Below are 24,619 nucleotides of genomic sequence, written 5' to 3'. Positions count from 1 at the left end.
ATGACACATTTTAAGGTTAGTATTCATGGATTGTGACTATAAAATTTTATCTTATGATTCAATATTGTCAACAATAAAATTAATTGTTAATTTTTTTAATGATAATTCTACATTTTTCTTTTTCAAAAGGTGCAAAACACAATGATTTCAAGTACTTATTGATCAAATAATAATTACAAAAATAGAAATTATCCATTCGTATATTGATTTGATGATAGTGAATTTGTTAAATAAATCATTATGGTTCAAAATAAATTTTGGCCATTCTAGACAATAGACTTTATGAACTAGTACTTGTTAACATGATTGTTTGATATATATATATATATATATATATATATATATATATGTGTGTGTGTGTGTGTGTGTGTGTATTATTTTACTGATATTATAAATATTTGTGAATGGAATAAAAGTTGTATTTATGTTTGTTTTGTTTACATTAGTTATTATGTACATGTATTGTTTTAGTATGATGACACATGTGACATTAAAGTTAAAGATTATAATCAACTTTAATTAAATTTTTTGAGTTGAGTTAATGATGTGATACATAAAAAGAATTATTTTAATGACTTAATTATTATGATCCAGTAATTTCAATTTAATAAGAATGATTGTTTGATAATTTTGATTTACATTGCATATTTATGGTTTATTGTTGGATTTCGAAGTTACACGTAATTGCTTGATAATTCATATAATTTATTGGATGAAAAGTATAGTTTAATGTGATAATTTTTACTTTTAAAGAATAATAGAATCATTGAGGATTTATTTGAAATTTAAAAGTATATCCCTATTATAGAAAATGTAAGTTACTTACCATTAAAAGATAAAAGGGTAACCAAAATAATATATATATATATATATATATATATATTTTATTTATTATAAACAAAATAATAAAGTAGAAATAAGGATAAAAACAAAAACTTAAAGTTGTCAAGAGACTCACAACATGAATTCAAGTAAGTCCTTTCTATATACTTTTATTGTGTCAAAATTATGAAATTAAAGATCTTTGAAAGTTTAATAATTTTTTAAATTGTGAACTAAAAGAAAAATTACATCTAACACACCATCCATATAAAAGAGGCAATGATTGTTCTTTCATCAGTCATATTATGAAGGTAAAAAAATTTGAGTGCTCTTATAAATCTAACTTAATGAATATCAAAATTGTCTAACTTAAAAAAATAGCGTGGTAAAGTTGAGAATTATGGGATAGTAAAGAATGATGGTGATGGTACTAATATTTGAGTAAAAAACTTGACTAGTCATGTATAATCTATTTTTGTATGTTGGTGAAAATGGATCTTTGAAGGATAAAAGAATTATAGGTTAGAAGAAAAGTGTGCACACTCTCTTTAAGCATGAATGTACACTTTTTTTTAGGCTTGATTTATTCTCACTAATAACTTGGATAGAAAATGAGTTTGATTTTAATGTATTTTGCATTTTCATAACTCAGGTTGTGACAACATTGATTTTTACGTAATGATAATTTTACTTGTTATATCTTGTACACTAAAAATAAGATTAATGAATTTGTGAATGCCTCAAGAAAATGAAATAAGTTTATCCATGTATTCATGTAAAGTAATATACTTTGATCAACATATTGAAATAAATCAATACAACTTTTCATTTAATGAAAAAAAAAAAAACCAACTCTTCCTATTTTTTAAAAGTTTCTCGTACATGATAAATAGATTGAAGATATTTTCATGAAGTTTGTTTACAATAATATTGTTCTTTGAGTGAATACTTTCCATTGTAGTGACATCTTAATGACAATACCAATGTTAATAAGAAATTTCTCATTATAATTATGTTGATTTCTATCAAACAATAAATGTGCCTAACCACATGTTACTATTTATGTAGAATCAAAATTACAGTACAATCATAGATTAATCCTTATGAACTCATACTCCAATTCATGATGAAAATAGAATGCAGAAGCATACATAAATTCGTCATTAGGAATGATGAAGGTTATGAGATTGATAGCGGGTATGTGATCTTCCAAATGTAAAGCACCTTAGGTTTTCTTTTAAGTTTCTCTTTTGATGGAGATAAAGAGAAAAAAAATTGAAATTATACGTGTTGTAACTTGTTCTACAAATGGGGACTATAACCCATTTATGTTGGTAACTGTCATCAGTTACCCCAAATTTGATAATTATAATTTGACACTTCATCAAATTATAATATCACTAATGGTGTCTACACAATTAGCCTTTCATGACATATATGCCCTTAGTCATTCACTTTAATTTTTGACTAATAAAATAATGACCCTAACACATTTAATTATAATATATATATATGACCTAAAATTGCTAACAAATTAGAGGTCATATAACTCCAAAGCAATAATAAGAAAAGTAAATAAAGATTAAATTATTTTTTTTTGGCTATTAAGAGGGGTGAGACCCTTTTTAGGGGTCCAAAAACTTATAAGGTCCATATTCAACAAAGGTCCAAATATCAAAAGGAGTCATGTCAAAACAAATAAAAGGAAGACACGTCTCAAAGCTTAATTTAGCAAATATATTGACACTTTGATTAGCCTTTGTACGAACATTACTAAATTTAACAAATTTAACACTTTTAAGTAAAAGTCTAGTATTCTGGAAAAAAAAATAAAAATGATGGGTGCAATTTTGAATTGCTAAAACTAAAGACATAACTTCTTTTAAGTCACTTTTAATCCAAATGAGATGCATGTCTTTCTCAATAATTAACTATACCCTACGATAAATGACCCATAGCTCGGCCACAATAGGAGAACAAACTTCCAGATTGCTAAAGAAGTTAACAACCAATTGGCTTTATGATCCTAAATGAGACCTCCACATCCAACTCTATTGTAATAGTATGAAGTAGAACCATCAACATTTAACTTTAATTGCGAGGGAGAAGAGTTCATCTAATCTAGCAAAGGTCATGACAATGTTAACCATAGCAAAAAATTTACCCTTGTTATTTTCTAGATTAAATTTCTTTTTTATATTTATTACTCTACCATTAAATATATTTGTAATTTTGTAGTGATTCTAAAAATTTTGTAACAACTTTTTAGAAATGAAACAATTATGTACTCGTATTTCACTTGTTATGTTTTTAAAAAACTATCAAATGTAACTAATTTTATAAATAACAAATCCTATTAATTTTAAGTTAAGGAATAATTTATATAAAAGAAATAAACTATATCTAAAAATTATAATATATATTATGTTAAGAAATACTTAAATATTTTTTTCAAAATTACAAGTTTTTTTTATAAAAAGATAATTTTACTTAAATTGAAATTTATACATCAAGACGTGATTAGTTCTCCTAGTAAAAAAAAAAAAAAACTTAAAAAAATTATCTATCTATTAGAAGAATTAGCTATTAAGATATCATGACAAAGGATTAACATATATTAAAATATATTAGAAGGTGTAGTAATAAAATTTGAAATTAGGATCGAAGAAAGTGAAGATGTCTTAAAATTAGGATTTAGAAAAAGAGTTATACATATCGCAAGTTAAAGAATAAATCTAAAGATATTATTAGAATTCAGAGATAGAATTAAAAGAAGTAAGATTAAGAGCAAGATTAATTTTATTTTGTATATTATTCGCATAAGTAAAAAGTATGAACAAATAGATAGAAAATATATTGTAGTAATGTTAAATTGATATTGATAAAATATTTTAAAAAATTTATAATTAATTTTATTGTATAAAATTTGAATAATATTAATTATATTGTATAAAATTTGAATAATATTAATTATATTAGTTTATAATGAAACATTACTGAATTTTTTCGGTGATATATTATTAGTAAAGTAATCATATACAAAAATAATATTGATTATATATATATATTCAATTAAAATTTAATAAATACATTATTTTATTATTTTTCTGTATTTTTTAGTTAAATTTTTATGTGAAAATTATATAATAAAATAAAAATAACTTTAAATTAATTTTAAAAACTAATGAACTTATGCAATATTAAAATAACAAGATGCATTCGCTAAAAATTAATAAGACATAATTTTGAAATTTAAATTATTAAAATATTTAATTACTATAGGTTTATAAATATATAGCTATATAAATATTAATAAAAAAAATCATAAATGAAATCATACATATACGCACATAAATTTATCTTTTATTCATAAATGAAATCATACATAAACTTAAATTAATTTTTAAAATAAAATCTAAAATATAATCCCATAAAAATTTAATCTTTTAAAAAATTTCAATTAAAATAAAATGGATTTATGAATAAATTTATGAGGACGTGGAGAAAGCATGCTGATGGCAAAATTGCAATTATGGGGTAGTGGAGGGGCAGTTTGCGAAGAGCCACCGATTCGGTGAAAAAAATAAAATCATTAGTTAGAGATACAATGCCACATTTTGTGCATGACGCGACACTGTACCCAACCCAACGCATTCTCTTCTCTCTCATCTCTCTCTCTCTCTCTCTCTCTCTCTCTCTCTCTGGGCGTCTAATGTTGTACTTTCGTGTTTCCTTCACTTCTTCCATTACCATTATTATATTATTATCACTGTTCTTTCCTCCGTTATAAAGGTCACCATTATTTCCGTTTTTTTTTTCTCTTCTTCTTTTTTTCTTTACTAATTTCTTTTCTGACATTTTCCAAATTTACCTTCTTTCAGCAATTGCTCGATCACACTGCCAGAACCCGTGAAACCAAGAACATAGGTCAGAAAATTGTTCAGTGCGTTCTTGTTTTTGATTCTTTTTTTTTTTTTAATTTTCATTTCTTGTCTTTTTGGTGGGGTTGTTGTTGATTGCAGATGATGGGGTGTTGAAAGTTTGAGTTTTTTGGGGGGTGGCTTATGGGTTTACTGGGTTTGTTTAAATGGTATAATTATTGGTGAATATTTACTCATGGGGGGTTGTTGGGTTTTGTTTGCAATATTTAATTGTTATTGTAATGAGTGTTAGTTAATGTGTTGATCGGAATTTGGAACTCAGTCTTCAATGTTCTTGTAGATTTATAGGGTTCTTGGTGTTTCTTGCTTGTTTCTAATTGAAGATAATAATGTCTTCTTTGTAAAAAAGAGAAGGATAGTGACCAAACGAGAATAAATACTGCTAGTTCCTCTTCTGTCATATTTGAGATTGACGAGAATTACTGACATGATGTCTACATTGTGAAGGGCTTGGAATTGAATATTGTTCTTGACTGTTGTAACCCTTGTGTTTATTTGGTATCTCGATGCTAGTGTCTAAGTACTTGCAATTGCAATTTCTCTATACTAGTTTTGCTAATTCAGATGCAAATTTTTGTAGCTATTTATCTTTCTTTTTTTTTTTTTGTAAAGAAACAGGTTTTCCTTTGGGTATGTATTTTCTAGTGTGGCTGAGGTGCTATGCTTGCAGGTGGTCATAAAATAATGGAGTCTCATGACGAAACGGGATGCCAGGCTCCTGAACGTCCCATACTTTGTATTAATAACTGTGGCTTCTTTGGAAGAGCTGCAACTATGAATATGTGTTCCAAATGTTACAAGGACATGCTGTTGAAGCAGGAACAAGACAAACTTGCAGCAGCGTCGGTGGAAAACATCGTGAATGGCAATTCTAGCTGCAATGGGAAACAGGCTGTGACTGCTGGTTCTGTGGATGTACAAGTTGGAAATGTGGAGGCAAAAATAGGCTGTGCTGAGATTTCTGGGGATTCATCATCTTCTAGTGAGAATTTGGAGATGAAAGCTAAGACAGGTCCCAACAGATGTGCTACTTGCCAAAAGCGTGTTGGATTAACTGGTTTTGGCTGCAAATGTGGAAACCTATTTTGTGCAATGCACCGCTATTCTGACAAACATGATTGCCCCTTTGATTATCAGACTGTTGGTCGAGATGCTATAGCTAAAGCCAACCCTGTAATTAAGGCTGATAAGCTCGACAAAATCTAGGGATGTAGTAGACATATGAAGCTAAATGTCTCACCTTTTGTCAGCAAATTCATATATATTGGCTGTCTGGCTTTTGAAGTGTATTAAATTGATCCATGTCATGATAGCAAGCACATGTTTAGGGAATACTTGCATTCCTTGTTGATTGGTGAGGATTCACTTGTTAGCTACAGTAGAATGTTTATGCTTGTTTGATGGACATCTTTGGCTTATTTGTAATTTGATTTGCTGGTTGGTACGCATTTTTTTTTCTCATTGAATTAATGATATTTCCTCCCTAGTTTGTATGTGCTTTTGCTTTTTATATTATTTATAATGATGTTGCTAAGAACTGGTAATACTGAATATAGATAGAACTCAAGCAGGAAATCAAATTAACAGGAGAAATACTGCTCAACAAACTGGAACAAAAGAAAGGAAACTTGTGCATGAGGCTCCCACTAACTGGGGTCTGGGGAGGGTGGATGTATGCATCCTTACCCGCGGAAGTGGAGAGGCTATTTCCAAGATTTAAACTAATGATAGGTCACAAGGTAGCAAGTAGCAGCCTTATCCTTGTGCCAAGGTTTACCCTCAGATACTGAAACAGAAGAAATGCAGGAATAGGAAATAACAATCAGAGCTGTGATACAATTACACAGACTCTATGCCCTCGACCTAATCAACCGAATCACTCTAAAATTCTGTTTTCCTCTCCACTGTTCTCCACCCCCTCTTTATTTGCATTTCCTTCCCTCCCATTATTGCACATATGTTTTCTACTTTCTTGCTATCACATGAACTTTTTGTTATTCTTTCCCATCACTCTTTCCTCCTTGCACCTAGCACCATTTCATCTCTCTTCTCATATTTACATGTAATTTTCCTTGGCCCAACACGCTCCCATCCTACTCTTTCTTTTTCTTTTATACATGTGTCAATGGCCATCAAACATTTATTTAGCTTTTTATACATAAATATGTGCAATCTCAATCTGTAAGTTTGAAGCTATTTGTTGGACTATGTTCCTATGTACTCCCCAATTCAGTGTTTTTATCATATTATTAGCATCTCAACCTAAAATTTAGTTATGTTACATTCAGCAAGTGATTTTAGTTTTTCCTTTTCCCTTTTTGGGCTATGGGGAGGCCATGAAGGCCAAAGAACAGAAAGTAAAACAAGAAAACAAAACTGTGCAGCAGCACTAGCTCCTCTGGGAATAGTAGTCCCTGTTACCTAAGTTAAAGAGGGGCACGCAGCTAGCCAATCCTTCAAACCTATCATATGTTTCAATCATGGAATTAGCCGTGTCATGGTGAAGAAGCAATAGTTGTGTTAGACAACAATTATCTTCTATGACTTCATTATGTAATTTGAATATTCATTACATAGTGTGCTTCAGTGCCTCTACATGATTATGTTCATTTAAATTTTTCATGTGTAAATTCTTTTTGTCCGTGGTGGGTGATCCTTAATTCATTATTGCCCTTGGTGGATTAATCTTTTTCACTCTGTGATAAGGTTCATGATAGAAAGCTCCGTCTAGTTAGTGAGTATGGTTGCATTTACAATTATGGCTTAAAATGATGGTTTGGTACAGAAAATTGGTGAAACCATTGTGTATGTTATTGATGGCGGTATGTGAACAAAGAGTATTAGACAAGCTGAAGTAGGGATGTTCATTGGTGTTTGTGATCATTCTTGGTTGTTTAGTGAGTTTCTCTATAGTTGTATTCATTATGGGGGTCCCTCCAATGTCTTCAAACTCGCAAGGTGCATAATTTACTTGCCGATGTCTAACGTATTTTTGGATAATTTCTCAAACATTATTTCTGATTGGTCAATTTGGTGCAAACCAAGACCACTTGGGACATAAGGTGTTGTAGGCCAGGGGTTCAGTGTTGTTCTTGTAATGAAATTTTCTTTTAGCCTTTATCAATGTTATTCTGGGTTTTGACCGATAGGAATAACTTTTTATTATTGGATGGTGTATTTTGTTCTTGTGGCTAGTAGCTAATTGACTGTCTGTGGAGGCTTTGCCCTTTAGTATCAAATTTCAGTACTCAAGCATACCAAACTTTTTCAAGGTGGCTTTTCTTTTTGTGTTATAAGTTTCTGATGTCTAATTTTGTTTGTAATATACTGTCAGAAACTACTCTGGTGCTATTTCTGGACTGTAATGTTGGGAAATGGAATCTAATTAGCCTGTTTATATTTGTAATTCTGAAGTTTTCTTTGGGAATTGTCTTGTAATCAAGGTTGCCCTTATCCTTGCAGTAGTACAGAAGATGCTTTTAGCATTCATCCGTTTTTTGTGTCATGATTTTTGGGTTTCCATCACGTTCAGTGTTCCTGTTTCTGAAACAATAATAGTGAGGGAGAGATATGATTCCTTACCTTATTTTGGCACTACTATTTTTATTAATTTTGTTCCAAAGATTGATTATTAAAGTTACTTAATTTTTACTTATTACTTTATATAAATTTTTTTTTTGTAAATACTTACTTTTACAATTATAAAAATTATCTTACTTTTTTCTTTATTTTTTAATTTAAAATTTACTTTTACGAGTTTCATTTCTTACATTTATGATTATAAATATATATTAATTATTTATATTTAATTTAAAAATTTTTACACTACAATAAAAAGTATTATTTTAAAGAATTATATTTTAAAATTATTTAATTTTATTAAATATTTATCATTTTGATACATAGTTGAGAAAAATTTATTAAAAATAAAAAAGGTATAAGAGAAAAAATTAATTTAAGAGTAAAAAAAGTAAGATTTATGTGATTTTTGTAGTTTTTAATAAATTTTATCCAATAATAAAGATGTGTTAGAGAGTATGTTGTTGCTGACATTACTCTTTATAGTTATAGAGTTGAAGTTAAAATAATTTTTTAAAAAATTATTGTTTAAAATAATATTTTTTATATACAATTATTTATTATATAATAAAATACTTGTTTGTAGTATTAAACTAGTTATAATAAATATGCGTGTCTTTTAAATATTATTATTTTTAAATATTTAAACTTAAGAAGATAATTTTTTATTCAAAGTCAATTTTTTATCGCCACAACAATAATAATATAATAATGGTGAATATGATAACAACTAAAGTTTGTGTGTAAATGGAAAAAAAAGAAGATTGGAATTTCATTGAAGTTTCTGTTATTGATTTGACTCATAATCCAAACTTGGTAAGATTCGAGCGGTGGTTTTCATGGGGTAAAACATGGTTCTTTGGTGGGCCTTCATGGTTTGGCCCATTTAAATGTTTTGATGTGTGTCACATATGCTTTTGGAGCCTCTTCCTAATGGCATTTGGAAACGACAAGGGCTAATAAATATGAGTCTCTGTTAAAACCCTTTCATTAGTTCCAACACTGAATGTAGAATCTTGTGAGATTTCAAGTTTCTATACAATGGATTTTCGGGAGATTTCGTATTGCATTAGGGTCATTGCCAAAGATTAAGCTCAATGGCAGACCTATAATATTTTAATTGGGGAGCCTAAATACATAAGATACCATTAAAGAAACAGATTTGTTTTTTTCTTTTATTATCGTAAAGCATGTAGTGGCACAGTTAGATCATTTTGATTGGAGAGACCAAATACATAAAATACCATTAAAAAATAAACTTATTTTTGTCTTTTATTATTTTAAAGTTTTATATGTTAGACAATAATCACCTTATATATTTAGAACTTGAAGAATCATTTTATACGCAAGACAACATGAATAGGGCAGCATATAGGTAATTTAATATATAGGGTGTTAGTAAAGAAAAAGGGTAAATTAAACTTTGAAATTTTATAGACGCCTATAAATCATAAGTTTTAACATAATGACGTTTTTTCTTTCTGCATAATAATTTTAATCAGACCAATATTAATGCAACCATAAAATCATTATTTGAACTCAAAAGTTATGTACAGTAGATCTAATTAAGTTTTTTCCTGATATAAATTTATTATTAATAATATTGTATTGTAAAATTTTTTAAAAAGCATAACCTATATAAATAGTAAGAGATGTATCAAATGAGATAGTAAAATTAGATAATTTTTGATAAATTTTTTACCTTACATATATAAAAGTTTATACGTACAATAAATGGAGTAGAGAAAATTGGGGGGCCTTGGCCCCCTTGAGTTTAACGCAACTCCATCGTCGTTTCCTTTATCAAGTGTGTTCATCTAAAAATTCTTAGCATCTCACAATGGTTTCTACAGTGAACTTCCTCAAAACTTTTTTGATCACCCCAATGATGAGCATTGTGAATCCCTTTCACAACTATCTATCTTTTCAAATCCCAAAGCTGAAGAAAAGAAAATTTGTTTCATCGTCTTTGTCTCACAACAGTCGAACTGGAGAAATCTTACTATCCCTTGTGGAGCTACCAGTGCTAACCTACCTTGATCTTTTAGATAACAACCTCACTAGTTTTGGAAGGAAACCTTGCTCTTTCTGCTCTATGATTATCCTCTTCCGCTTCTGATAACCCCACAAGATACCATTCTGACAGGTGTCTTAATTGATCTTTGCATCGTTTGTTGTTGTAATTGCCATTGTTTCGGGTGGATTTTTCTTGTATAGAAGGTCTTGCTACCCTAATCAATTTCTTAGGGTAAACAAGAATAGTGCAAGGATAAATTAAAATAAATAAATAATAATAAATTTAATATAATAAAATTAGATCTTATAATGCATATGTTTTAATTACTATAACAAAAAGGAACATAAAATATAAAGGAATAGTTATAATATTATTGTCTTTTCCGCTCTACATAAAAGACAACATTTTTTCAATGAGACTTGCTTCAATTTAAATATAATAACTTATAGTACTAAAGAGTAACAAAAATAATACTCAAAACTCAAATATTTCTTTTTCACTATTAATATTTATTCACATTTTTTTTCAGCTTTCAAACTTTCACTTTACACTGGAAGCTTTGTGTTTATTCTTTCTCCTTCATCCATTAATGTCTTTATCTATAGAGATAAAAAGTAATGTAACTTCATAAAAGATAGTGTGACACACTACGTTTTCAATTTGATATACTTATTTGCACAAAAATGATATGTTACCACCCAAAATTTGGGTGTTAAATAGGTGGGGAAATAAGAAAGAAAAAAGAAAAAAGAAAGATATTAAAAGATATGATAAATAATGCGATAGAACAAAACAGCAGAATAGATGAAACGAGGATGAAGAGTAGATGTAAAAGAAAAAGTAAGAATAAAAGTACAAGTGTTATTATTTACTCAGTAAGCTAACTATAACCTAGCTAACAATTGCCCCTCCATCAACGTTTTCACGGTTGATAAATTTTTCAACCTTTGCATTTATTTGGCTGGATCTAACAAAAATAAGGTTTTGGCGCCCAATAGGAAGGGGTGGAGCTTATATTGTAACTTTGCCTACAGTGGTGAACTAGTTGCTGTGAAGAAGTTAGGTAGTCAATCTAGTAAACAGGTCTTCTAAAATTTTGAAACCTGAGGTCAATTGCAAGACATTAGCCAAGATTAGGGCATAAGAACATTATTATAATTTCGGGGTTCGGCCATTCTAACGAGTCCATTTTTCTCATTTATGAGGGAAGCTTAGGGGATTTGATTTCATGTAAGAAATTTAGTTTGCAGAGGGAAATTCGATTGAAGATTGCCATTGCAATTGCTTTAAGGACAGGCATATCTTGACAAAAATTATGTTCCTCGTTTGGTTCTTAGTTGATCGAGTTGCGGGAGAAGCTGCTGAATTTTTAGTCAACCATTATATTATTCTAGGTGAAAACTTATGAAAATTGAATAATAAGTCCATGATTTGATATATTTTATGACTTATATTTATATACTTAAATTCTATCTTATATATATTTACTTGATTATGTTATTAATTGTTGCAATTTAGTTAGAAGTTGTTATTAATGTATTATAAAGATATTTTGGATAAAAATGAGATAATTTTAGCCTTTCGCTATGTTACGTGAATTTGAATTTAAAATTTAAAATTTAAATTTAGATAAAGATTTAGATAGGAAGATTTGTAGCAGTTTTCAGTTGAGATTCTGAAGATTGACAAATCAAATATTCTCTGTTAAAAATTGAGATTAACTCTTAGAGGCCAAGTCACGATCTTATATCTCATTCTACACACTTTATATAAAGAATCCTTATGCTTATAAGAGATGACACTTCTCTACACACCTCCCTTTTAGTTTTCACCTATTTGACAGTTGAGAGTTATTGGAGATCGTTGACAAAGATGACGAGCCTCCGTTAGGAGTCCGAGCAAGTGATTAAGTACCATTTGGAGAACGAGAACTCTTTTCATCTTTTTCCCTTTTGAGTTTCTCTTGTTTGAATTCTCTTTTCTGTTTATGGATTTGTTTTTCATGCTTTTTGTTGTTGGTTTTGTTATAGGTAGCTAAATACATAGCTAGGACTATGACAGATCCTATTGCATACTCTGTGTGATTTTTATGTTTAATAATAATGTTGGTTTCTTTGTGTATTTGGTTTTTATCCTATTGAATTGAGTTGTTCAGATTAAGAACTGATCGCCCTTAGCATCTCATAGTTACTTACATTGTAGGCGATCGTACCACATGTAATTAATGAAACTATAGGATAAAATGAGACAAAAGGTTATCAAACTTAATCCTTCTCTTTCAACCGTTATTAAATTAACAAATCTATAGATTTTTCATGCTTTCTTTACCTTTTGCCTTACATGATCATTGGGATAATGACCTAAGGAAAAGAATATCAAGTATTTACCAACCACCTATACTTAATATTCTTTTCCCTAAGCGATTACCCCCAATAATCATGCAAGGGCATAAAGAACCTATGAATTTATTAATTTAATAACAGTTGAAAGAAAAGGATTAAGTATGATCTGCCTAACCCTTTGTCCTATTTTATCTTATAGTTCTATTGATTATATGTTGTACAATCACCTACGATGTAATTGATTATGGTATACTAATGGTGATCAGTTCTTAACATGAACAATTCAATTCAATAGGATAAAAACTAAATACACAGAGAAACCAACATTATTATTAAACATAAAACTCACATAGAGTATGCAATAAGATCTGCCATAGTTTTAACTATGAATTTAACTACTCATAACAAAATGAACAACGAAAAGCATGAAGAACAAATCTATAAACATAAAAGAGAATTCAAACAGGAGAAACCCAAAAAGAAAAAAGATGAAAAGAGATCTCGTTCTACAAAGGGTACTCTCTTGGACTCCAAAGGGAGGCTCGTCGTCTTTGCCAATCCAATATTCTCAACGGTTAAATAGGTCAGACCTAAGAAGAAGAAAAAGGTGAGCAGAGAAATGTTCTCTCTCAAAAGCATAAAGCTTCTTTATATAGAGTGTGGAATGAGATATAAGATCGTAACTTGATCTCCAAGAGTTAATATCAATCTTTAAGAGAGGATATTTGATTTACCAACTTTTAGAATCTCATCTAAAAATTACTCTAAAGCTTTATCTAAGTTTAAATTTAAAATTCAAACTCATATTTATATAACATGGCTAAAATTATCTAATTTTTATCTAGAATATTTCAATAATAAACTAATAACAACTTTCAGCTAAATTACAACAATTAATAATACAATCAGTATAAATATATATAAAATAGAGTTTAAATATATAAATAATAAAGTATATCAAATCATAAACTTATCATCGAAGAAACCCTTGTTTAATAGATATCTAAAATTGTTAACGTTTATATTATTATTATTATAAACTGTATATGGACCTGCCATGTGATTGGTTGGATTTATTACTTTTCTAACTCTATATTGGCAAATCTAGAGGCCGAGTGAGTGACACTAATAATGTCAGCTAAGGATTTTCATTCTTTTCTTTTTAAAATTTACTGCTAAAACAGTTGTTTTTATTCTCTGAAAAATAGTCTTTGATTAGGCTTCTATATTTCTGGGAGCATTATTGAATTTGTGCCCCTTAATGTAGATAAATGACCCAATAAAACTTTCCAGTTGATGTTACATTTTCATATTTGAGTTGCACCATGCAATAGAAAGACACTGTAACTTCTCCCTATATCATTATTTCTGTTAGTGTACACACGAATTACGAATCTCCTGTTCTTTTATTGGAGTAAATATGTCAATTGCTAGATGTGACTATAATGAGGTATAAAACACAAGTTTCATTACTAAATTATTTTCCCTATTTATCATGTCAGTTTTTCTACAATATTACCAGTAGAAACTAGAAAACACTTCTAGTTCCTGTTAGGCAACAACTTTGCAATTGCTTTATTCGTTTTTGACCACCATTAAATCAAACATATTAATAATTTTTATGGTAGTGCCGCAGAATATGGCTACAATAAGAAAGCAAGTGAGCATTAATTTGATGTGTATAGTTTTGGTGTTGTTATGTTATAGTTATAGTGACGAGGCATGTAGAGAAAACAATTTGCATTGAAAATTTACATGATCCCCGTGAGGAACAATATGATCTACATATGTCAAGTGTGTGTATAGATAAATTCAACTTTATATACTTCGCATGTGTTTCCTATGAGAGAAGGAATGCTTCACACATATTCTAGTGTTCATGAAAGTTTACTATCCCTTTGGTAACAATAATACATGAAGAGCAAACTCCAAATTAGTTTTAGAGATGGTAAACATTAAGTAAATTGATTTTTAAGATTTTAAAATAAATCCGTTAATTATTAACTTTTTAAAATATTAGAAACTTTAGTCTAATTAACAATTTTTGTTATAATAGTATTAACTTTTGTTGTTAAACAACAGTGAGATGTCAAAATAATATCGTTTTATGGAACTTTAAAAATTAATATAATTGATTTTCATCACAATTATTGCTTTCATCTCCGACACTCCATCTTCTCCTTCCTCACCACCACATTCATAGTCACTACAGCCACCAAACCCGCTACCTCTACTACTGTCAGAAGGACTATTATTGCCACCATTGAAAAAGAACTTTTTGTTCTTAATCAAATCTCAGCAATGATTTAAGCTTATGTTGCCACTGCACTCTTACCCATTATGTTACAGGCAATGTAATTGAACAGAACATATAATCTTTTAAAATAGTTTAATACCGTCACCATTTATGTAATAAAAAAAAGACACTACGAAAAATTGGAAAAGATATATATATATATATATATCAATTAATGATAATGTGCAATATTACTGTTGAGTTTTAAAGACTTCGTTCGAAAAATATAATTACTTAAATTAATTAATCAACATTTATTCTTTAAATAATCATTTATAAAAGATAATTTATATAACAAATAAAGCTTGTACTAAAATTTGGGGTGTAAAGTGATTATCTTACTTTCCTTGCATTCCCCGCGCGTCTCAGGAGAGTTAAGTATAAAATTTGTCTAATCTTGATTTCTATACTTACATGTAATTTTGATTCATTAAATTTAATTACTTACGTTTAGTTTTTTTTATTTTTAAATATTTAAATTTAAGTCTATTCTAAAATTAATTTTTTTATATTTTATATATTTTTATTTTAATATTTTATTGTTTATTTTACTTATTTGTATAAATTAATGAAATTTTATAATATATCCATCATGCTTTTTATTAATTATTAAATAAAATTTGGAGTGAAACATTTAATTTAAACATTTAAAAAATTAAAAAAGATTAAATATAAATTATTAAAACTAAACAGATCAAAATCGAACATAATTATAAGATAAAAATAAAATTAAGTTGTATAATTTTTTAATATATATAACTAAAAGTTTAACCATCATTTAACTACGATTAAGCTAACTAAACTTTTAAGAATATATATTGTATTTTAACAGACTTCATGTAGTACGTATCCTGCCCATATCACTCTAATCTGTCTCATAAATGGAGATGAGTTTTTTTTTTTTTTTTTTCAAAATTGATGTTAAAAAAGAAAACATTAAATACTTAGGTTACAATTAAAAAATTTATAAGAACCTACTTATTCGATTTATTTAAATGCTATTTATCACATAAGGGTGACTTACAATTAAATGCTATTTTTTAAAAATTTAATTTTATTAAACCATTTGTTTAAATAATTTTTATGGTATAATTAAATTAATTTTGCTAACGAGTTTTCTATGGATATTAACTAAGAAATTAACAATATTTTTTTTTTGAAAATCAAGTTAAGAATGCATTAATTAAAAATTATATTCCAAATATATTTAATAATATTTTTTAAATATTTTTATTTTTTTACTTTCTTAAATGACGTTTTTATGATAGTAATTAGCATTTGCGTTGTTCGCACATCATTTCAAAAGGGGTGGGAACGCACTTATTTATTTGTTTTAGAAAATAAATGACTTGAATTGAATAAATTTTTAATTATTTAAAACTAAATATTTAAAATTTAAAGTTTGTATAAATAATTTTTTTATGAAAAAAGTAATTATTTTTTATAATTTTAAAATTTTATCAATGAATATCAAATATTTGCGTTTTAGGGTAAATGTGAAATTATAAAAAATTAAAATAAAAAATTAATTTCATTTAGGCATTGAAAAGTAGAAACGGTACTCCAAAAAATGTTAATAATTGCTAATTTTAAATACTTTATCAATTATAACTATTTTAATAAAATAAATATTTTAGCCAATAAAATAAGTTTTTATTTAAATGCACTCATAAAATTAAAGGATAAATTCTCATTTTAATCCTTAAAATATGCAATGTAACTGAAGTTAGTCCTCAAAATTATAAATTTAAAAATTTAGTTATTAAAAATAACAAAAGTTGACTACTTTAATCTTTGACATTAGAAAATATTAGAAATATGTAACTAATCGTGATTTGTCATATTAAGTGATATATAAACATTTATGTGAACTTCAAAGGATATCAATTTATTCTTCTTCTCAAAACTTCAAATTGAACCTTCGGAAGAAGAGAAACAAGTTAGAATAACGCCATTTTTTGAGGAAAATGGTAGTGGTTGATTATGTATTAACATTAAAGAAGAAGATTTTTCTTCTACCAAACTTCATTATCCTTACATAATTTTATTTGCTTTTAACCTTTATCTACATGCATATTCATGTTCTCAATTTCTACAAACAAGTTTTTTAAAGAAAGAGACTTTTCTTTTATTTTGTTTCTTTTTTTTTATTTTGATCTTTTTATTTGTTTTGTGTTATGATTCTTTAGCATTAAAGCGGCTTTTGTAGTAGTGGAGTTCAACATCACACGTCATGTCTTTATTTATGATGATTCTCTTCTATTTAAAACATTCTATTGGGACAATACTCTTATCTTTATCTTCTCTAGATCCACTCATGTAAACATGAATGTTACCGAAATTGTGTTTATGAGTGAGGTATTAAACTATAAGATTTTATTATTTCAACATAAACTACAAGAGAAACGACATTACTATGAGTGTATTATGTATTGAATGACAGAGTTTTTGAAATTACGGGGGCCAAACAATGTTGTCAGCAAAAGGGAGAAAGTGTTGGGAGGTATGAGATAGTGAGGTTTTGAGATTCATAACTATTTTGTGAAAGAAAAAAGATAAATATGATTGTGAGTGGAAGGAGAAAAATAAGATGCTATCAATAGAGTGGAATTTGACTCAAAAAAAGACAAAGAAAATTTGAGGGAGGGATGTTGTTTGGGTTGATAATGTTGGATCAATTGTGCAGTTGCTCTCTTGAATTTTGATGTTGTAGTTGAATTCAAATGAAAAATCAGATGAAAAAAAAAGAAAAAAGATGTTTACATGTTTAAAGTCCATTTATATGTTTATGTATTACTTAACGTGACAAATTAGTAATCTGTTATTTTTAACATTAAAAATTAAATTGATTAACAATTATTAATTTTAAGGACTAATATTTCAAAATTTAATTTTAAAAAATTTATTTGACCAATTATATATATTTCAAGAACTAAAATAAAGATTTATTCTAAAATTAAATGTATATTTTTATATTAAATTTTAATGCTATTGTTATTTTAATTTTTTCAAATTTAAATTTAATTTTTAAATATCAACATTGTGTCAATAAAATTAATATGTATTGTTTTAAATAATTTACTTTTATATTTTATTGCTTAATTTTAAAACTAATTTTCCTTTTTTTTAATATTATAAAATATTCATTAATAATAAATAAATAATATATTATTTATTTTAGTTAATTTTTATCTAAAAATTCATATTAGAAAATGCTAATACAATATTCGTAAAAAATGTTAAGGTTGGTTTATAAACTTTAAGGGTTGTCTGTTTAATGGATGTAATAAAGTAATATAATATGACATGCAACTTTTGTTATTCTATTTTATTTTTAATATTTATTTGACTAATATGATATGATTATCGACTCCTTTGAGTTTAATATATTATTTTTAATATAATTTTTTATCCTGTGAAAGAGTCTAGATTAAAAATAAATAAAATAAAGTATTATATATAATTTATTATATTTCTATTCATTAAGCATAAAATAAAATAATAGCATGTTCTACTACTATCTGATCATATTATTATTCAACTCTTACCTCTTATATTTTATATCCTATCATATTAATTAAATAAATGGACCTAATTATATAACCGATCTTGAAATTTCAAATTTTCTAACAGTTCCCTCGTTAGGTTTATTGAATAACATCGTTGTTTCTCTTCTTTTGACAAATATACAAATTTATGAATTAAAATTAAAAACTTTTAAAAATATTGTACAGAAAACCTCCCCTATATAAGATAGGTAAAAAGTTTTTATAGAACGATGCTTTTATTTTAGTCCTACAAATTCTAACCATCAATTATTTTAATTATTATTATTATTATAAAATTTTACATTGATCCTTAATTTATTAAAATAAAAAATGACTATATTGATTAATTTTTACAGTGTTAACAAAAAAAAAAATAGTCAATATTGGTTTAAAGTGATTTATACTTGTAATTTTAAGGAGTAGAATGATCTTGTTTGACAATGATAAGATTTTGAATTTATAGAAAGAGTAAATTTTAATTTGATTTCTAAAATTAGAAATATTTTTTACTTTAATTTATTACTTTATAAAATTATTATTTTAGTTTTTTTTTTAACTTTACGAAACATTATTTATTTTATTTTATAATGAAATGATATTAGCTTTTGTCTTAATATCATTGAAAAATCTATGAGATACGGGTGAAAGTGATAATAGCTTGCTTTAAATATTAAACAAAAAAATTTTTAGAGTTTTTTTAATTTACTTCTTAAAAATAATTTTTAATTTTAAAAATAAACTGTAATACAGATTTGTACCACAATATTTTTAAAAACTAAAACCTTTTTAGAAAAGTAAATCAAATATGCTCTTATTTTTTTTTTAAGAAAAGTCACTTTAAAAATTGATAATCTATTCTAAAAATTCACCCATGCCTCATGGATCATATTTTTATTATTAATGAAAAATTCATAGAGTAAATCCTGCCAATTTTATGATTTATTTTGCATCTATATATTATAATTAATTGTTTATTTTCTAATCATTAATGATTGATATTTATGAGCAACATGATCAAGCTAAATATACTTCATTGCAAAGCCAAAATTAGTTCATAGGTAAAATGCTAACAGTTATACCTTTCTTATTATCATTTTTCTTATAATATTATCAACAATACTGAAGTTTGAATATTACAACATAAAAATTTTTGCTTCTTAAAATTGGTTCAGGTGCATTGAAGTGTCTTTATTACAAGAAATACTCTAAACACACAAGTTACAACAATAATGGATTCATGATTCTCATTAATTTAAGTTATCCAATAGTCACTCTTGCATCTATTTACAGTATCTAAATTTAAAATGTAAAACGTGACATTAATATTTAAGTCTATTTTTACTACATTTTTGCCGTATAAGTATATTTGACCCTTGTGATTCAATTTATGTCTCTTTTGCCACCCCTCAATTGATAGTCCCTAGTTACATTAGTTTAAAATAAAACACACTTAGTTTTCAGTTTACTGAGAAATATTTCAAACAATAATGATAAAATCTTTTCAATGTATTTGATTATAAAAAAAAATACAAATATATATTGAGAAAAACAATATTAAGTCGTAACACGAGTCTATAATTTATTTATTTTTTGATAAAATTTGATTAAAATACAAATTTAGGCAAATTTTATTTATATATTTGATTTGTCCCTACACGGCTTTGAGTTTCATTTATACAAGTTATTGATATCCTTTCCTAAGCTTCGTATATATGCATTTGCTAATTAACGTGACGAAGTGAAGTTCATACTAATATATACCCCACAAAAAAAAATGTCATTGGATAACAAATAAACTTTATGAAATGTTAGAATAATCTTTATTCATATAACATGTCAAACAAAACAAAATTGTTAGCTAGGAAAGATCTATACTGAAAATATAATATATTATAGTATAAATTAGAAAATGGTAAGTATGAATGTTTAAAGCTTATAATAACAATCTATTTTAGATAAAGATTATAAAAATAAAGAATAGTCTAACGTTTACTAATTTTTGTATGTTAATAATTGACTTTTTTTTTTCCGCATATGTTAATATTAAATAAAAACCTAACAATACGTGACGGAGGGCATTTTTATCTTTTTATGTTTTTCAAAAAATATTTTCTTAAAATCATATTCTTTTAAAATATATTTTTATTTGAATTTTGTTTGTTACTTTAATACATGTTTCGTCTATCATACAGATAAAATTATTTATTTTATTTTTTAATTAAATTTTATATTTAACATAGATAAAATTACACGATGTGTTATCATCTGATAAATTTCGTCTGTTATATGGACGAAACTCATAAAATTGCGCCACGTGTCATGCGTGTAAAATATTTTATATTAAAAACTAATTGAACACTTTATTTTTAAAAATAACTTTATATTTTAATCGGTAATATAACTTTTTTTAATCAATTTTTTGTTTATAGTAAGCGTGTAGAATATTTACAAATTGAAAAATATAACTATAATTGATAAAATTAGTATTTAATGTTAACTTAGACTTCTAAAAATAAATAAACAGGAAATAGTTGTTTTTTTAAATATGCAAAAAGTAAGAACGAATGTAATAAAAAGACAAATTATTTGTAAGGGAGTAATTTTTGGTATAAAAAATAATTTTTAGATAATTTTTCTTTAAAAATTCAAATTAAATAAGGTTATATTTATCTCTAAATTTTAGTATGTTAAAGTGATAATATTCTTTAAAATAAATAAATAAATAATAACTTTTATTTTATCATCTTTAAAACAACCTATTTTGTATTCTAAATCAGGTAAAAAAAAGGGAGTGCTAGTCGTATAAAAAGTTAAGATTTATTTTACTTTTGATCCTTTTTAATTTTGGATTTTCTTAATTTTTTACATAATTAATTTTTTAAACTATCAAAATTTAGTTTCCAAATTATTTTCTTCTATCTTTTATTTATAAAAAATAATAAAATATTTTATAAATCTAATGTTAAACAAAAGAGAACATAAAATATTTTTAAAAACTTAAAAATAAAAAAAATACTAAAAACTTGATAAATTTTGAAAGAGTTGTACAAGCGAGGGTTCCAAGAGAGAAAATTTTAATATTTATTTCTATTTTAGATAAGATTTGATATTTTGGTTTGTTAATTTTCAATAGAAAACAATTTATTTAATTAAATTTATAAATATTTTAAATAAAAAATAGAATTTAAAATTCTATGAAGAGAAGATATTTAAATTTCAACAGTTTTGAAAAGAAAAGACTTAATTAACCTAAAAATTTGATAAAGAAAAGTTAAAAATAATACAAATAAAACTTAACAAGGAAATTATACTCTTGTATGATGTTGATGATATAAATTAGAAAGATGTATGTTTCTTCAAATTAAAGATAATTTTTTTTTGAGAAAATTTTTTATCTCTCATATTAATGAAAAACTAAATATTTTTTATCTAGTCAGAGAGAGAAAAATTTCCTCTCTAATTAAGGAGGATAAACTTTGTCTCAGATCAGTTAGAGAGAAAATTTATTTTAGAGAGGGATCAAATTAAGTAACATTCACTCTTATATCATTGATAATTTATTATAAAATATAATTTTTATTGATCTAATCATTAAATTATAATTATATATTATCTGTTATTTTTTCAAATTTGGTCAAAATTAAACATTTGTAAGATTATTAATAAAGAGTTTTTATTTTTATAAATTTAAATAGTATATATTATGTAAATTTTGATATATATGAATAAAACATCAAATACTTTTGACTAAATACTAAATTTTTCATATATAATTTATGTGATTAAAATTTTTAATCTAATACTAGTTAATTTTATTATTAAATTATTCAACATAAAGTTATTAAACAATGTAAGACTGAATGTATTTTCAATTGATGTGATTTCATGTCTTTCCATTTATTTTCTATCTCTACTAGTGATAAATATTTTAACTTTAATTTTTTTAATGTTTTATTATCATTTAGAAAAGAATTTTCAATATCTAGACAAAAATTTTTATTGCAATTCAAAATAAAACTTTCCCCTCTTTAAAAAAATTAATGAACCATATTTGAGATAAAATTTTATTTGTCATAATTTTTATCTCTAATAATTCTAGAGAGGGAATTTCAATCGGACAATTTTTTTTTCTCTTTAAAATTAATTTTTCTATAGTAATGGTAGTGGTCCAAACTAAATGAGCCAAAAATGCATTTATTAAGAGAAAAGAATATTTATATACAAACTTCTCACTAGAGCATTGTCTAGGAAAAAGTGAAATTATTTTGTTAATTTTATTAATTCATCTAATTTTTTGCTATTTAAGTTTTTTTCTTCTAACATTGCCAGATTTATTCTTCTTCATTCACTCTTCTTGCCCAATCTCTATTGTCTAGCGACTAGTTTGGTCTAGTAAAGCAAAGCAAAGTGTTTATTCTGCAACTTCAAAATTGTAGATCTTTATACCACCAAGATATATCTTTCAAGATATTCAGGTTAGGCAACTCTCTTGTTTTCGAATTGGTAATTTTTTTTTCATCTATTTGTGGTATGAAGGTATAAATTTTGTCATTTTATGCAACATTTTTTTTTATTTTGAGGATTCTTTTGAAGCAACATTGGTTCATCTTATTCATTAAATTTTCTACTCCCCATTCATGTTAAAATCCTCAATAAACCCATCACTTTACAGGAAATTGGAGAAAAGGAAAAGAATCTATTGCATGCTTTTTCTTGGTGCATTCATTTCTGAAGACTAAATGTTTCTATGGGCCATTAAACTTGTTAGATCTGAAAAATACTGAGTTTTACAAAAAAAAATAAAAAATCTATATACACCAATATAACTTTTTTACAAATAAATATTTGCTTACAAATAACCATGAGAAATTTTACACATTCACATAAAAACTAATAATTTTTTTCAATTAGAGACGTCGTGCAAGAAGCAATCTTGTTTGAATCAGGTATGAATTTTATTAGCTGTAAATTTAGTTTTAATTATTTTACATAAAATTTTTGTATATTTAATTAATTTATTTTTTATTAAGAAAAATTATTGTATATATTTAAAGAAGAAAGAGAAAATTTTATTTTTTAAATGATTAAAAATAAAAAAATAATTTTGTGTGTGTATTTAGAATGGGGGAGAGCTAGTGGTGGCACAAGCAAAATTTAAGGTAAAAGTTATTGAAGTTCATAATAAGGACAATAATCCAGATAAGCATGAAGCAAACAGTGTCATTGAAATAATAAAAAATGCACGGTCTTTTAGCTCTATTCATTTTGCTTAATTCCATTGTAGAAATTATTTGTCAACTTCAAAGAAAATGAAACCGTTCAACTTGAGCACCCATGGCATGACGAATTACAGGAGCAAAACTTTAGTGACACATCATGACCTAGTGACTCCACAACATGGAACAACTTCTCAAGATTTGATGGACAATGAAATCCAAAATTCAACACAAAATGAATCTCTGTCAATCTCACAACATGCAGAAGGACACACGAACAATCTTAATCCAACAAAGTATGTTGTTGTCTTAATACAGTTTATTTGATTTTTCTTTTTATTCAATACAAAATTTAATAACATTATAGATGGATACTATTTTAATTTTATTTCAGTCATCTTTATCAACTTTTATTACATAACTCACTAACATAAAATTGTCATTTTAATTTTGAGTAGCGTAAAGGAATCAAAGAATAAAAGTGACCGAAAATCAAGCGAGAAAGTTAAGAGCTCTGTGTATCGAGGAGTTTCCAAGTCAGATTCTTTGATTTAAATTTTCAGGTTTCAAAGTAAAATTTCTCAGATTGATGAGAAGTGTAATTCATTTTGAAATAGGTGTAGAGACAGACGTTATGAATCCTTTGTGTGGAATAATTACCCGAGAATAGCTGGAAGAACTGGAAAGACGGGTTTGAAATTACTAACTTTTCACTCTATTTTTTCTTATATATTTTTTGCTGCTAACAGTTTGCTAATAGTGTTGCGTCCTCTTGTATGTCTGGATCTTTTTCAACTACACCAGTTTATATCGGTAAGTATATAATCTCTTTTCATTTATTTAGTTTTGAATGTGCTA

At 26.1% G+C, this 24,619-nt stretch overlaps 1 protein-coding gene across 3 annotated transcripts; it reads left to right on the top strand.

The window, feature by feature from the left end:
- Window positions 1-4,436: 4,436 nt before the first annotated feature.
- Window positions 4,437-6,254, top strand: LOC113872800 (zinc finger A20 and AN1 domain-containing stress-associated protein 8-like). Of its 3 annotated transcripts, none has more exons than XM_027510625.1 (3): window positions 4,437-4,614; window positions 4,704-4,749; window positions 5,382-6,226. In XM_027510625.1, exon 3 carries the CDS (start codon window positions 5,424-5,426, stop codon window positions 5,967-5,969), a length of 546 nt encoding a protein of 181 aa, XP_027366426.1. In that variant the 5' UTR covers window positions 4,437-4,614; window positions 4,704-4,749; window positions 5,382-5,423; the 3' UTR covers window positions 5,970-6,226. The 3 variants fall into 3 exon arrangements, with proteins under 3 accessions (XP_027366426.1, XP_027366425.1, XP_027366427.1); XM_027510624.1 differs by having other exon boundaries at window positions 4,443-4,614; window positions 5,434-6,254; XM_027510626.1 differs by having other exon boundaries at window positions 4,443-4,614; window positions 4,704-4,765; window positions 5,434-6,163.
- Window positions 6,255-24,619: the final 18,365 nt, after the last annotated feature.

Source organism: Abrus precatorius, unplaced genomic scaffold, assembly GCF_003935025.1.
Source record: "Abrus precatorius isolate BTA unplaced genomic scaffold, Abrus_2018 Scaffold7, whole genome shotgun sequence".
Taxonomy (NCBI): Eukaryota; Viridiplantae; Streptophyta; class Magnoliopsida; order Fabales; family Fabaceae; genus Abrus; species Abrus precatorius.
This window is presented reverse-complemented; position numbering and strand designations above follow the sequence as displayed.